The 15988-nt window shown below is 42.4% G+C and overlaps 1 protein-coding gene across 1 annotated transcript in view; it reads left to right on the plus strand.

Moving 5' to 3' along the window:
• The window catches only part of LOC128700086 (uncharacterized), a 174479-nt gene that overhangs the window by 70505 nt on the left and 87986 nt on the right, over window positions 1–15988 (plus strand). Inside the window, exon 2 of the mRNA XM_070098800.1 lies at window positions 2862–2972. Coding sequence (XP_069954901.1) covers window positions 2862–2972 — 111 coding nt within the window. The remainder of the gene's footprint in view (window positions 1–2861; window positions 2973–15988) is intronic.

A 15988-nucleotide genomic window follows, 5' to 3' on the forward strand; every position in this document is an offset into this window, starting at 1 on the left:
GGCCTGCATTATTCAAGAAAAGGCCTGCATTATTCAAGAAAAGGCCTGCATTCAAGAAAAGGCCTGCATTATTCAAGAAAAGACCTGCATTATTCAGAAAAATGTTGCAGTTTGTTGCCATCAGGTCCTCTGGTGAAATTTGTGAGCACAAATCTGAATGGTGAATGAGCTCGTTATGGCACACGCTTAAGTGGCAGGATATCTTGCTCTAGTGCCTGTAATGCGAGTCGAGACCTTCAATTACCACTCCAGGGAATCTCTGTGACGTCACGAGTCCCAAATGACCTTGTTAAGGTTGGCAAATTTATTAATTATGCTTCCTGTTGTCAGTTTTATTGTAATTTCGTGGATAAAAGCAACAAGACTTTTTTCAGAAAAATCCTAAACTGAGTATTTAAAATTTAATTATGAAATGCAGCTTAATTTAGAAAAAAAAGTGATGTATGATGAGTGAAAATTTAAAAGGTATTGTATGACTGAGAGAAACTGTTAGTTATAGTTATAACTATGACCATAATTTTTAAAGGGGTGGACCGGTAAGCCAGCGGAAGGGCTCGGTCAGATGACCAAAAGCTCCAACTGCGGGTCAACATCTAAGACCCACGTCAGGGAACACTTGTCCAGTTTCCTGACAAACAAAATCTAACCTGTGAGTTACGTAAACAATTCACTGCAACGACGTTATACATTAAGCGTCACACAACGTGAAGAATGAGAAACACTTATGCAACATTTGGAAATCTTTATTAAGGAAACGTTTCGTCAGTTTCTTCAGTCCAATACAGAGAAGAACGGTGGAAGATGAGGAGGAGTTAGAGGTAATCAGTCCCTCAGTCTGGAGTCGATGTGTCCAGTCCATCAGTCTTGAGAAAAGTAGGGTATATGGATATTAACCATGATACACAATACCGACACGATGGATAAAGGCACAACTGGTCCTTAAGCTTCACAAGTTTAAGGACCAGCCTTGGTAGCAGGTGAACATTTATAAATTCTCTGTGTGCGAAATACCGATTTTTCACACCAGCTTCTCTAGTTTAAGGACCATTCTGGGTAGGAGATAAACATTTTTAACATTCTGTATACATGGTAGTTAAAGTTACAGTGAGGGAACGAAAGTTTTAAGTCTGTCCTAAAACTCTCTTGTTGCTTTGAGGTAAAACTCTCAAAAACGTTTAATCAAAGTTTTTTTTTTCTCCCTCACTCTTGTACAGCGGTATTTAATTTGGAGATAATTATCCCCCTAGGAGGTATTTCTGCCCTTTTTTTTTTTACGAGTTAGCTGGCTGTCGGCACTAATAAAAATAATAAATATGATTATTATAATGGGAATAATTTTATTTGTTTGGTTAAACATACTTGGTCAAGAAGCTGTGTATGTGTACTCACCTAGTTGTGGTTGCAAGGGTCGAGTCACAGCTCCTGGCCCCGCCTCTTCACTGGTTGCTACTAGGTCACTCTTCCTGATCCATGAGCTTTATCATACCTCTTCTTAAAGCTATGTATGGGTCCTTCCTCTACTATATCACTTCCCAAACTATTCCACTTCCCGACAACTCTGTGACTGAAGAAATACTTCCTAACTTCCCTGTGATTCTTCCGAGTCTTCAACTTCCAACTGTGACCCTTTTCTGTTGTGTCCCATCTCTGGAACATCCTGTCTCTGTCCTCCTTGTCAATTCCTCTCAGTATTTTATATGTCGTTATCATATCCCCCCTATCTTTCCTGTCCTCCAATGTCGTCAGGTCTATTTCCCTTAACCTCTCTTCGTAGGACATGCCCCTTAGCTCCGGGACTAGTCTTGTTGCAAACCTTTGCAGTTTCTCTAATTTCCTTACGTACGTGGCTAGGTGTGGGTTCCAAACTGGTGCTGCATACTCCAATATAGGCCTGACGTACACGGTGTACAGGGTCCTGAACGATTCTTAGGTTTGCCAGGCGCCCATATGCTGCAGCAGTTATTTGGTTGATGTGCGCCTCAGGAGATGTGCCTGGTGTTATACTCACCCCAAGATCCTTTTCATTGAGTGAGGTTTGTAGTCTCTGGCCCCCTAGACTGTACTCCGTCTACGGTCTTCTTTGCCTTTTCCCAATCTTCATGACTTTGCATTTTGTGGGATTGAACTCCAGGAGCCAGTTGCTGGACCAGGTCTGCAGCCTGTCCAGATCCCTTTGTATTTCTGCCTTGTCCTCGTCCGATTGAATTCTTCTCAGCAACTTTACATCTGCCACAGTAATACTTCTGAGTCTATTCTTTCCGTCCTGTCGTTCACATATACCAGAAGCAGCACCAGTTGTAGGACTGACCCCTGTGGGTCAATCCTAGGACCCTAGGACACCCTCGTCACCTACTATGACTCGCTGTCTTCCCGACAAGTATTCCCTGTTCAACTGTAGTGCCTTCCCTGTTTTACCTGCCCTGTCCTTCAGCTCTTGCACTAATCTCGTGTGTGTGTGTGTGTGTGTGTGTGTGTGTGTGTGTGTGTGTGTGTGTGTGTGTGTGTGTGTGTGTGAGTGAGTGAGTGAGTGAGTGAGTGAGTGAGAGAGAGAGAGAGAGAGAGAGAGAGAGAGAGAGAGAGAGAGAGAGAGAGAGAGAGAGAGAGAGAGAGAGAGAGAGCTGATGTAGGTAACAGCTCTTAGCTTGCCAATAAAGTTAGGAATCCTTAACCTGTAATATAGCTGTCAATAAAGCTAGGGATCCTTAACCTTGTCAAACCCTGTGTAAAAAAAAAAAAAAAAAAAAAGAGAACCATTGCTACTTGCTACTTAGCACTGCAAATCAGTACAAAAATGCTCGCCCACATACTTATCCTTGTAACTATGTTGAGCCAGGCTGATGATGTGTTTACCGTTGGTGCAGGACTAGTGCCAGGAAGGATGACTTCTGCTAGACCTGCTGCAGCCTGTTACTTCCACCTGCTTCTTCACTCACTACTGCTTATGCTGCTCTTCCCTGTTTTTATGGACGCTGGTGAGTATTACCTGTTACTTATTTTAATATGTAGTCTAGATAGATGACTGTGTTTGTGATTATATATATATATATATATATATATATATATATATATATATATATATATATATATATATATATATATATATATATATATATATATATATATATATATATATATATATATATATATATATATATATATATATATATATATATGTGTGTGTGTGTGTCGTGCCGAATATGTAAAACTGGTCAATTAGCAAGAACTCACTTAAAATTAAGTCCTTTCTAAAATTTTCTCTTATACGTTTAAAGATATATTTTTTTTCATTAATGTTAATGTAAAAATTTATAATTTTGAACCAAAAGAATCTTAGAAAACTTACCTAACCTTATTATAACAAGCACAATTTATTTTAGCCTAACCCAACTAAATATATTTTAGATACGTTTACAATAATTTAATACTAAACAAACACAGTGAAATATATTTTTTTCGTTAGGTTCAGAATGATTTTGTCGAAATTATTGCATACACAAATTTTCGCTTGTCCTATATGGCAAGATGAGCGTTGCTGTTTAAGCCAAGATCGCAAATTCTGCCTATTCGGCACGACATGTATATATATGCAAAACAACCACTGTGAAAAAATAATGAACTTCCAAACGCTTTCGTAATTTTTCACATTGTTAAGGACCTATTAAAATAATAGAACAGGAGAAGGCTTATAAGGCCGAGATATTACCTCACATACGACATTACATCAGTCCCAGTATGATGCGGGTGGGAGTGTCAATCACCTATCATGGATAGCTCAAATTCTTCCCAAATTTTATTAATTATAAATGAATCTAATTTATATAACCCCGAGCTAATATTTTTCATGAAGATTGATGCAGTTTTTGGGTAGGAGGGACCTTGGGGGAGGAGTTTGGTTGGATAACTGTAGATAGGCTAAAGATTTGTGGGATTTTGTTTTTGGCAGATGCACAGGAGAGCAGGAGGGTTAATTCAGAAATGGTAATGGACAGAGCTTTGAGTAGGCTGAGGAGTCTAAGGGCCGGGGATGTAACCTTGCATCAAAGGGTTGTGGTGGTAAATACGCTGATTTATAGTAAGGTGTGGGGAGTGGCGGAAATTTACCCATTACAAAGTCAGGATATTATGGAAATGCAAAGAAGAGTCTTAAGGTATGTGTGGGGCTATGGGAGGGCGTGGTTGGGCAAAGATGTAGTAATGACTGCGGTAAGGCAGGGAGGACTGGGATTGATTGCATTAGGGTCTAGGGTGAAGGCGCTATATGTGAAGCAGAGGTATATTCGGGCAGCGGGGGAAAGGGGTCTTCGGGTGGGGGAGGTGATGGGGGATATCCGCAAATGGTGGGGTGGCAGGGACTTAGTGGAGTGTGAAGACATGTTGCGGTTTATGTTAAAGGTATGCAATGTTAAAAAACTCAAGGTAAAACGGTTAGTGGGTGTGGGCCATCGTCAGGAATTAATGCAAGGGATGGCAGTGTATCCCACATATGATTGGAGAGTGATATGGGTGGAATTTAGTAAATTAAGAATACCGGCAAGAGCGAGGGAATTAGTATATAGATTTCTTATGGGGACGTTAGCATCGAAAGAGGTGCTAAGACGAATGGGTTTTGTGAGAGAGGCGTCATGTGGTTTTTGTGGGGAAGTTGAAACGGCTTTTCATGTAGTATATTTTTGTTCTGCATTGGAGGTGGTAAGATTGTGGTTGAAGAGGGTTTTCTTTTTATTGGGGGGGGCAGATATCACCCCTTAGGGCTTTAATGTTAGATATGGAAGGGGTACCCAAAGAGGTGGGAAGGGCTATCAGATACGTAATAGTTGATTACTTGTATGTTTCTTGGGGGATGAGGGAGGTGGAGGGGAACATTAGGATAAAAGCGTTGGCGGCGAGTTTTTATAGGACAGCATGTAGGAACAAACAATTATATGGGGGAAGGTGGGTAATTAGTTTTCCGGAGGGATATCGTGGACTTACTGTTGAACGTTTACTCCGTTTGGGTATGGGGTGAGAGGCAAGGGGTTGGTCTCTTCAGTGGTGCGTCCTCTTGGAGTGATTGGAAGCCTGGTGAGGTATGGTTGATTGGTTTGCAAGGTGGTTGATGTGGGTAAAGTTTATTGTAGGGAGCCGTTGGGGGCTCCGGAGTATGTAGACCTTATGAATTTGTAAAATCAGAGTCAAAAGTTGTATGTGATTTTCGTTTTTTTCCCTTATTGTTATAAGAACCATTTTATATAGGAGGTTTATATTTATATGTATATTGTGAGGTTATGTTTTATATATTTTTAATCTGATGATAGATTTAGCCTTGTCATACATCTCTTTTTTATTGTATTGAATGGGTACATTATGCACTATGTACGAAAATATATAAGTATTTGATGGGGTTTATATATACCCTTATTTTGTATGGAAGGTCCTATTATATATTGAGTGTTAATCGGTAACATTAACTTTGTGTATGTGTAGGGTGTTTGGGGGAACCAATGTCTTAGGTATAGTTCTATCATAGATTGTAATATTTTTAGTTTATTTGCAGACAAGTCATTTAGCGATTTATTTCTATGTATGATTTAGTTTGTTCTTATGAATAAGTGCACATACACGTATGTGTGTATATGCATGCGTATATGTATACATATATGATTGCAGGACTCGTTCCTACATGTCTTATAGTAGAAATTGTTTTCAATGACCATTCATTAGGGAAATTAATGTATGTTATTTAGAATGGGGACTGTACATACGGGGGGGGGGGTAGAAGTGTCAGCTGTGTCTGCACTGGCAATAATGAGTACTGTAAAGGAGGGTTTGAAGATTATGTATATGGTTGTGGGTTATGTATATGGTTGTGGGTTATGTATATGGTCGTGGGTTATGTATATGGTTGTAATATGGTCGTGGGTTATGTATATGGTTGTAATATGGCCATGATCTATGGTGTTCTAAATGTACCGGGATTGTGTATTAGAGGTTTTGTAATATCTAGTATGGTTTTTATTTTACTCTTATACTTTACTGTATTTGTTCTATGTTTTAATAAAATATAAAAAAAAATTCTTCCCAAATTTTATTAATTATAAATGAATCTAATTTATATAACCCCGAGCTAATATTTTTCATGAAGATTGATGCAGTTTACTGTAGATAAATGCAAAGTCCTGAAGCACGGGAATGTAAATAAACCTAGCACTTATAAACTAAATAACATAGAACTTGCACATACAGAATGCGAAAAGGACTTGGAAGTTAGAGTAGACAGGAACCCGAAGCCAAGACACAGTACCTAAGTGTACACATTAAGGTGATGAATTAGACACACGTGTAACATCTGGGTACCTTTATTTGTAGACGTTTCGCCATCCAGTGGCTTTATCAATATGTAGCATGGGCATCATATGGAGACAGTGAGAGTGATTACCACACTTTCTGACAGATGTGGTAATCAGTCCCTCAGCCTAGGAACAGATGATGAGCACCGTAGACTTGAAGAGGTCGGTGCTCATCACCTGCTCCTAGGCTGAGGGACTGATTACCTCGGCTTCCAGTCTTCAGTATATGTATCTACAATCTTCAGATAATGTCCATGTATTATATTGATAAAGCCACTGGATGGCGAAACGTCTACACGTAAAGACACCCAGATGTTTCACACGTGTCAAAATTCTTAGTTTAAGAATCATGACCAGGAGCTATTAATCGATTCCCATAAATAATAAGTAGCGAGTACCCATCAAACAGGTATTGATCTAACATTTAACATGAGTATCCAAACTTTTCTAAAATACAAGAAAAATAATATTAGTAGAATCGCCTGACACTGCGTATGGATGCGTTAAAGTGTACTTCCTTTGAGGTGCGTTATGACGCGTTTCATGTCCGCTCGACTGCCTTGTCTGAGGGTGACTGGGGTAAGTCAAGGTGCGTCCTGCCTGCACGCTGTGTTGCTGGGGTAAGTAGTCTGTCAGTGCGTAGAGTGTTACGTCAGGATATTCGTCATGTGTAATGCGCGTCTCTGAGTATCGATAAAGCACCTGTACATGCATCGTAGACGACTGCTATGCGTCGGGTTACATGTCGTGATCTTTCCGGTCAAATGTTCTTAGCTTAACTCAAGATTATCTTATTAAACGTCGTTCAGATGTATGAGATTTCTCCGTCTGTAAATGCAGAGTCTGCCAAGTGGACTCTGCTTCTCATACTTTCTGCCATGTACTCAGTACAAGTGATGGTTGTCATGTATTAAAAGTGATATTTGTCATATTCATATTATGTATATATATATATATATATATATATATATATATATATATATATATATATATATATATATATATATATATATATATGCAGTTCTTCAATTAGTAATAAACGGTGAGGTAGATGTGATGATAATTATAAGTGTAATTACATCGACACTATGCCCAGCCCTTCCAGGGTAGGGTAGGTACCTGAGCCCGAGCCTTTAGCTCATAAGACTGTCATTCCCATCAGCCTCCTTAGGGCGGGGATGGCAGACGAGAGAGGCCTAGCTTGTGGCTAGGCCTGGGGACAGTTGGTCCCCAAGATGAGGTATTTGTGCCTCCTCCCATGGGAGACTTAGGTCTCAGACACTCCCTAGAGAGGGAGCCAAGGCCGGGCCACCGCTTGGACAAGGCCCGGGCCGGGAGAATACCGGCGAATATTTAATAATAATAATAATAATAAGTGTAATTAATAATATCTCCTGTCATTGTGTGTGAAAGGATAATGATATAATGTACACGTTTTGATGCTACGAAAACAGGTATTAAGTCAGATAACACGACAAAGATGAACTACTTAATTGGATGAAAAGTGTTATAATTGCCTTGGCTGTGTTACCCTTGTTGACCCTGACCAGCAGACACAACAAGTGAGTTATTAGGGGGTCTTACTATGTACCCCATTATGTCGTTTATACTTGTGGTAAGATATTGTGTCTGACTTAGGGTATGGCTAGAGCATTATGACTGTTTTCTATATTTTATTTTCCTCCTACTTTTATGTCTCCTCACATCAACTTTGCTGTCCGTAATTCATAGACAAATTAGTTTCCCCTGGTGGATAATCTGTGCAGTCTGACTAACTCTGTCATTTTATATTGTTTCAATATTTTTCGACCTTTCAAGTCACTATGTTCTGTGAATGTATAGTATATAGTGCTAACCTTGTTCTTTATTCTTATAATTCCTTCATATCATTTTAACCTATTTTATATTACTTTTTATCTATCATATTAAAAGAATGTCCCTTTCTGTCCACTACGTGTTTTAACAGTGGAGTTAAGAGCCGGATTAACATCTTGTAGGCCCCTGGGCTACAGGTACTGTGAAGCCCCTGGGCTACAGGTACTGTGAGGCCCCTGGGCTACAAGTACTGTGAGGTCCCTGGGCTACAGGTACTGTGAGGCCCCTGGGCTACAGGTGCTGTGAGGCCCCTGGGCTACAGGTACTGTGAGGCCCCTGGGCTACAGGGACTGTGAGGCCCCTGGGCTACAGGGACTGTGAGGCCCCTGGGCTACAGGTACTGTGAGGCCCCTGGGCTACAGGTAATGTGAGGCCCCTGAGCTACAGGTACTGTGAGGCTCCTGGGCTACAGGTACTGTGAGGCTCCTGGGCTACAGGTGCTGTGAGGCCCCTGGGCAACAGGTACTGTGAGGCCCCTGGGCTACAGGTAATGTGAGGCCCCTGAGCTACAGGTGCTGTGAGGCTCCTAGACTACAGGTACTGTGAGGCCCCTGGGCTACAGGTACTGTGAGGCCCCTGGGCTACAGGTACTGTGAGGCTCCTGGGCTACAGGTACTGTGAGGCCCCTGGGCTACAGGTGCTGTGAGGCTCCTGGGCTACAAGTACTGTGAGGCCCCTGGGCTACAGGTACTGTGAAGCCCCTAAGCTACAGGTACTGTAAGGCCCCTGGGCTACAGGTACTGTGAGGCCCCTGGGCTACAGGTACTGTGAGGCCCCTCGACTACAGGTACTGTGAGACCCCTGGGCTACAGGTACTGTGAGGCCCCTGGGCTACAGGTACTGTGAGGCTCCTGGGCTACAGGTGCTGTGAAGCCCCTGGACTACAGGTGCTGTGAAGCCCCTGGACTACAGGTGCTGTGAGGCCCCTGGGCCACAGGTACTGTGAGGCCCCTGGGCTACAGGTACTGTGAGGCCCCTGGGCTACAGGTACTGTGAGGCCCCTGGGCTACAGGTACCGTGAGGCCCCTGTGCTACAGGTGCTGTGAGGCCCCTGGGCTACAGGTGCTGTGAGGCCCCTGGGCCACAGGTACTGTGAGGCCGCTGGGCTGCAGGTGCTGTGAGGCTCCTGGGCTACAGGTACTGTGAGGCCCCTGGGCTACAGGTGCTGTGAGGCCCCTGGGCCACAGGTGCTGTGAGGCCCCTGGGCTACAGGTACTATGAGGCCGCTGGGCTGCAGGTGCTGTGAGGCTCCTGGGCTACAGGTACTGTGAGGCCCCTGGGCTACAGGTGCTGTGAGGCCCCTGGGCCACAGGTGCTGTGAGGCCCCTGGGCTACAGGTACTGTGAGGCCGCTGGGCTGCAGGTGCTGTGAGGCTCCTGGGCTACAGGTACTGTGAGGCCCCTGGGCTACAGGTGCTGAGAGGACCCTGGGCTACAGGTGATGTGGGGACCCTGGGCTACAGGTACTGTGATATTTAATTGTGGCAACGTTTCACTCTCCAGGAGCTTTGTCAAGCCGTTACCGTTACGTAACGGCTTGACAAAGTTCCTGGAGAGCGAAAAGTTGCCACAATAAAATGTGGCATTAGACACACACGTGTTCTTTTACCTTATATATTGTAGGTAAATGTACCAACATTATTACACTACTACAACCACCACCATCACTACAACAACCACCACCATCACTACAACAACCACCACCATCACTACTACAACTGCCACCATCAGCACCCCTGCCTGCCTTTCATTGATCCTCAGTCATTATCCAACCCACTGGACAGCGGAGGGGGGGGGGGTGACGGGGTAGACTCCCGGGTACCCTCCAGGTAGGGCGTCCGTGTTCTTCCTGTTGAGACGAAGTTCCTCAGAGGCTTCCAGTAGCAGGCTTGAAAGTTAAGACAGTTGTGCAACATCTGGTTATCTTTATTGTAGACGTTTCGCCATCCAGTGGCTTTATCAATACAGATTCTTGGACATAACAGGAAACAGAAGAACTATATACAAAAGATGAGGTAATAAGTCCCTCAGCCTTGGAGGTGGTGTTTAGAGCACCTGGGTTGTAGAGATTCTGAAGCAGAGGCAAGGAGACTGGCGCTTATATAGGCGTCAGTGAATAGGGACGTGTAGCAGACGAGGGCGTATTCACTGGTAGGCGGGATTCCCCAGTGGAAGTAGGTCCTTCTCAAATTGATGGGTTAGTTGTAGTAGCCGTGAAGGTCATGTGGATGTCCTCTGAACCAAGATTCCATGATGTTGCAGTGCCTGACAAGTTCAGGCACTGCAACATCATGCAACATCCACATGACCTTCTTCACGGCTACAACTAACCCATCAATTTGGCGAAACGTCTACAATAAAGATAACCAGATGTTGCACAAGTGTCTTAACTTTCATCTTGTCTGTATTGTATACCTGTCTTGCACAATAGCAGGCTTGTCTGACGAGGTTTCAGGATGAGCTCTAGTTCTTGGAGGGGGAAGGTAGGACTTCTCTTTCAAACCTCTGAATAGTTCCAACCATTAATGCAGTACTATCGTGGTGATTTGATTTCACTTTACGCTTCCCAAGCGTTGATTGCTGTTTAATGGCTGCCCAGCTTCCATCTTTGTCTCCTTGTCTAGGCTCAGTCAGTGCCGAAGAGTTTATCTGTATGGACAATATACAGATACTTAGGACAGAACTCTGGCTCTACAGACACTTAGAACAGAACTCTGGCTCTACAGACACTTAGAACAAAACTCTGGCTATACAGACACTTAGAACAAAACTCTGGCTATACAGACACTTAGAACAGAACTCTGGCTCTACAGACACTTAGAACAGAACTCTGGCTATACAGACACTTAGAACAGAACTCTGGCTCTACAGACACTTAGAACAGAACTCTGGCTATACAGACACTTAGAACAGAACTCTGGCTATACAGACACTTAGAACAGAACTCTGGCTATACAGACACTTAGAACAGAACTCTGGCTATACAGACACGCATAGATTAGGTAAGATTTGTCAGGAAACAGGACAAATGTTTCCTGACACGGGTCTTAGTTATATGATGACCCGCCACTGGAGATTTTTGGTCATCTGACCGAGGCCTTCCGCTGGCTTATCGGTCCACCCCTTTAAAAATTATAATTATGATTATAACAATTTCGTCGCAGAGCTCTTGTAGGATTTTGAATAAACGGTTTAGAAAACCTAAAAGTTGATAAATAAGACATCTGTGCAACGTTTGGGTATCTTTATTCTGGTTGGCGAAACGTTTCCAGAATAAAGATACCCAAATGTTGCAAAAATGTCTCATTTGTCATAGCTCTAAGTAATGCACACAGACAGACACACACACACACACACACACACACACACACACACACACACACACACACACATACACACACACACACACACACACACACATACACACACAACACCTGATGACACTGGAGGACAGGAGAGATAGGGGGGACATGATAACGACTTACAAAATACTGAGAGGAATTGACTGACAGAGTAGTCAGGAAGTGGAATAGTTTGGGAAGCGATGTAGTGGAGGCAGGATCCATACACAGCTTTAAGCAGAGGTACGATAAAGCTCATGGTTCAGGGAGAGTGACCTAGTAGCGACCAGTGAAGAGGCGGGGCCAGGAGCTTGGACTCGACCCCTGCAACCTCAACTAGGTGAGTACAACTAGGTAAGTACACACAGTACGATGAAATTCATGGAGCAGGGAGAGAGTGAACGTAGAAGCGACCGCCGTGAAGAGGCGGGGCCAGGAGCTGAGACTCGACCTCTGCAACCACAAAACAGATGAGTACAAATAGGTGAGTACAAACATACACTTTAGGCCGGACACCACGTGTCATGTGAACATTAAAATGGTATAAAATACAGACAGGTTGTTAGGTAAGACACACATGCAACAGTCAGACACTGCAACACAAGGGTATCTTGGTACAGACCTGAAATCAACTTGGACAACTTCTACTAGTGAGAATGGCTGGATCTGAGAGGGACGTGACCTCCCAGCGACTTCATTCTTACCTCTACTAGTGACCTACATCTCACCTCTTGGCGGTATATAAGACTCCATCCTGTCACTTCAACTTACACAGACAGGATGGGACTTACTCAGACAGGATGAGACTTGCTCAGATAGGATGGGACTTACTCAGACAGGATGGGACTTGCTCAGACAGGATGGGACTTACTCAGACAGGATGGGACTTACTCAGACAGGATGGGGCTTGCTCAGCCAGGATGGGGCTTGCTCAGACAGGATGGGGCTTGCTCAGACAAGATGGGACTTACTGAGACAGGATGGGACTTACTCAGACGGGATGTTACTTACTCAGACGGGATGGCACTTACTCAGACAGGATGGGACTTACTCAGACAGGATGGGACTTACTCAGACAGGATCGGACTTACTCAGACAGGATCGGACTTACTCAGACAGGGTGGGACTTACTCAGACAGGGTGGGACTTACTCAGACAGGGTGGGACTTACTCAGACAGGGTGGGACTTACTCACACAGGATGGGACTTACTCACACAGGATGGGACTTACTCACACAGGATGGGACTTACTCACACAGAATGGGACTTACTCAGACAGGATGGGACTTACTCAGACAGGATGGGACTTACTCAGACAGGATGGGACTTACTCAGACAGGATGGGACTTACTCAGACAGGATGGGACTTACTCAGACAGGATGGGACTTACTCAGACAGGATGGGACTTACTCAGACAGGATGGGACTTACTCAGACAGGGTGGGACTTACTCAGACAGGGTGGGACTTACTCAGACAGGATGGGACTTACTCAGACAGGATGGGACTTATTTCGACGACTCGAGGCTGTTTCAAGCATTTCTTGAAAAACTTTTTTTTTTTTTTAGTTAAAATATGTATTGACAAAATACTTCACAAAAATATCATATTTTAGCCTACTTTTAGCATAAAATTCAATTGTAGCAGAAAAATCTGATGAAAAAGTGTGAAAACCCATGAATTTTAGCTATAAAATAATGTTTCTCTGACGTTCTAAATGAACCAAATCGTCAAGAAATGCTTGTAAAAACCTCGAATCGTCGAAATATGCCTAAAAATATATAATTTTCAAGCATTTTACAACATTTGAAAGTACTTTACATATTTTAAAAAAAATCATACAAAAATTCTGTGAAATTAAGAAATTAATTTGAATATTTCATATATTTTTTAAAAATACTAGAATCATTGAAAAAATCTGAAAAACGTGCTAAAATGATGTTTTACAGGATATTTCGACGATTTGGAGCATTTAGAACACTTTTTAGAGAAAGTTCATTTTTTCAGCTAAAATTCACGTGTTTTCAAACTTTTTAATCAGAATTACTGATGCAATTGAATTTTATGCTAAAAGTAAGTTAAATATGAAATTTTAGTGAAGTACTTTGTCAGTACATATTTCAAGTGTGAAAATCCATGTATTTTAGCTAGAAAATAATGTTTGTCTGAAAAGTGTTCTAAATGCTCCAAATCGTCGAAATATGCAGTGAAACATCATTTTAGCACGTTTTTCAGATTTTTTCAATGATTCAAGTATTTTTAAAAAATATATGAAATATTCAAAATTATTTTTGAATATAATGGAATTTTTGTGAGATTTTTTAAAAATATGTAATATACTTTAAATGTTGAAAAATGATCGAAAATAATATTTTTTGGAATATTTCGACGATTCGAGGCATTTTCAAGCATTTCTTGAAAAACTTTTTTTTTTTTTTAGTTAAAATATGTTTTAACAAAATACTTCACAAAAATATATTTTAGCTTTTAGCATAAAATTCAATTGTAGCAGTGAATCTGATGAAAAAATGTGAAAACCCATGTATTTTAGCTGAAAAAAATAAGGTTTGTCAGAAAACGTTCTAAATGAACCAAATCGTCAAGAAATATACAGTAAAACATCATTTTTGCACATTTTTACGATTTTTTCAATGCTTCAGGAATTTTTAAAAAAATATATGAAATATTCAAAATTATTTCTGAATTTCATCGAAATTTTATGGACATTTTGAAAAATATGTAATATACTTTAAAATGTTGAAAAAGGCTCGAAAATTATAATTTTTCGCATATTTCGACGATTCGAGGCTTTTCCAAGCATTTCTTGACGATTTGGTTCATTTAGAACGTTTTTCTGACAAACCTTATTTTTTTTCAGCTAAAATACATGGGTTTTCATACTTTTTCATCAGATTCACTGCTACAATTGAATTTTATGATAAAAGCTAAAATATATTTTTGTGAAGTATTTCGTTAAAACATATTTTAACTAAAAAAAAAAAAGTTTTTCAAGAAATGCTTGAAACAGCCTCGAATCGTCGAAATAAGTCCCATCCTGTCTGAGTAAGTCCCATCCTGTCTGAGTAAGTCCCATCCTGTCTGAGTAAGTCCCCTCCTGTCTGAGTAAGTCCCATCCTGAGTAAGTCCCATCCTGAGTAAGTCCCATCCTGTCTGAGTAAGTCCCATCCTGTCTGAGTAAGTCCCATCCTGTCTGAGTAAGTCCCATCCTGTCTGAGTAAGTCCCATCCTGTCTGAGTAAGTCCCATCCTGTCTGAGTAATTCTCATCCTGTCTGAGTAAGTCCCATCCTGTAAGTCCCATCCTGACTCAGTACGTCCCATCCTGTCTGAGTAAGTCCCATCCTGTCTGAGTAAGTCCCATCCTGTCTGAGTACGTCCCATCCTGTCTGAGTAAGTCCCATCCTGTCTGAGTAAGTCCCATCCTGTCTGAGTAAGTCCCATCCTGTCTGAGTAAGTCCCATCCTGTCTGAGTCCCACCCTTTCTGAGTGAGTCCCACCCTTTCTGAGTAAGTCCCATCTTGTCTGAGTAAGTCCCACCCTGTCTGAGTAAGTCCCACCCTGTCTGAGTAAGTCCCATCCTGTCTGAGTAAGTCCTATCCTGTCTGAGTAAGTCCCATCCTGTCTGAGTAAGTCCCATCCTGTCTGAGTAAGTCCCATCCTGTGAGTAAGTCCCATCCTGTCCAATTCCCATCCTGTCTAAGTCTCATCCTGTCTGAGTACGTCCCATCCTGTCTGAGTAAGTCCCATCCTGTCTGAGTGAGTCACACCCTGTCTGAGTAAGTCCCATCCTGTCTGAGTACGTCCCATCCTGTCTGAGTAAGTCCCATTCTGTCTGAGTAAGTCCCATCCTGTCTGAGTCCCATCCTGTCTGAGTCCCACTCTTTCTGAGTGAGTCCCACCCTTTCTGAGTAAGTCCCATCCTGTCTAAGTCCCACCCTGTCTGAGTAAGTCCCATCCTGTCTGAGTAAGTCCCACCCTGTCTGAGTAAGTCCCATCCTGTCTGAGTAAGTCCCATCCTGTCTGAGTAAGTCCCATCCTGTCTGAGTAATTCCCATCATGTCTGAGTAATTCCCATCCTGTCTGAGTAAGTCCCATCCTGTCCAAGTCCCATCCTGTCTAAGTCCCATCCTGTCTGAGTAAGTCCCATCCTGTCTGAGTACGTTCCATCCTGTCTGAGTAAGTCCCACCCTGTCTGAGTAAGTCCCATCCTGTCTGAGTAAGTCCCATCCTGTCTGAGTAAGTCCCATCCTGTCTAAGTAAGTCCCATCCTGTCTGATTAAGTCCCATCCTGTCCAAGTAAGTCCCATCCTGTCCAAGTAAGTCCCATCCTGTCCAAGTAAGTCCCATCCTGTCCAAGTAAGTCCCATCCTGTCCAAGTAAGTCCCATCCTGTCCAAGTAAGTCCCATCCTGTCTGAGTAAGTGTCATCC

Source organism: Cherax quadricarinatus, chromosome 64, assembly GCF_038502225.1.
Source record: "Cherax quadricarinatus isolate ZL_2023a chromosome 64, ASM3850222v1, whole genome shotgun sequence".
NCBI classification, from domain to species: domain Eukaryota; kingdom Metazoa; phylum Arthropoda; class Malacostraca; order Decapoda; family Parastacidae; genus Cherax; species Cherax quadricarinatus.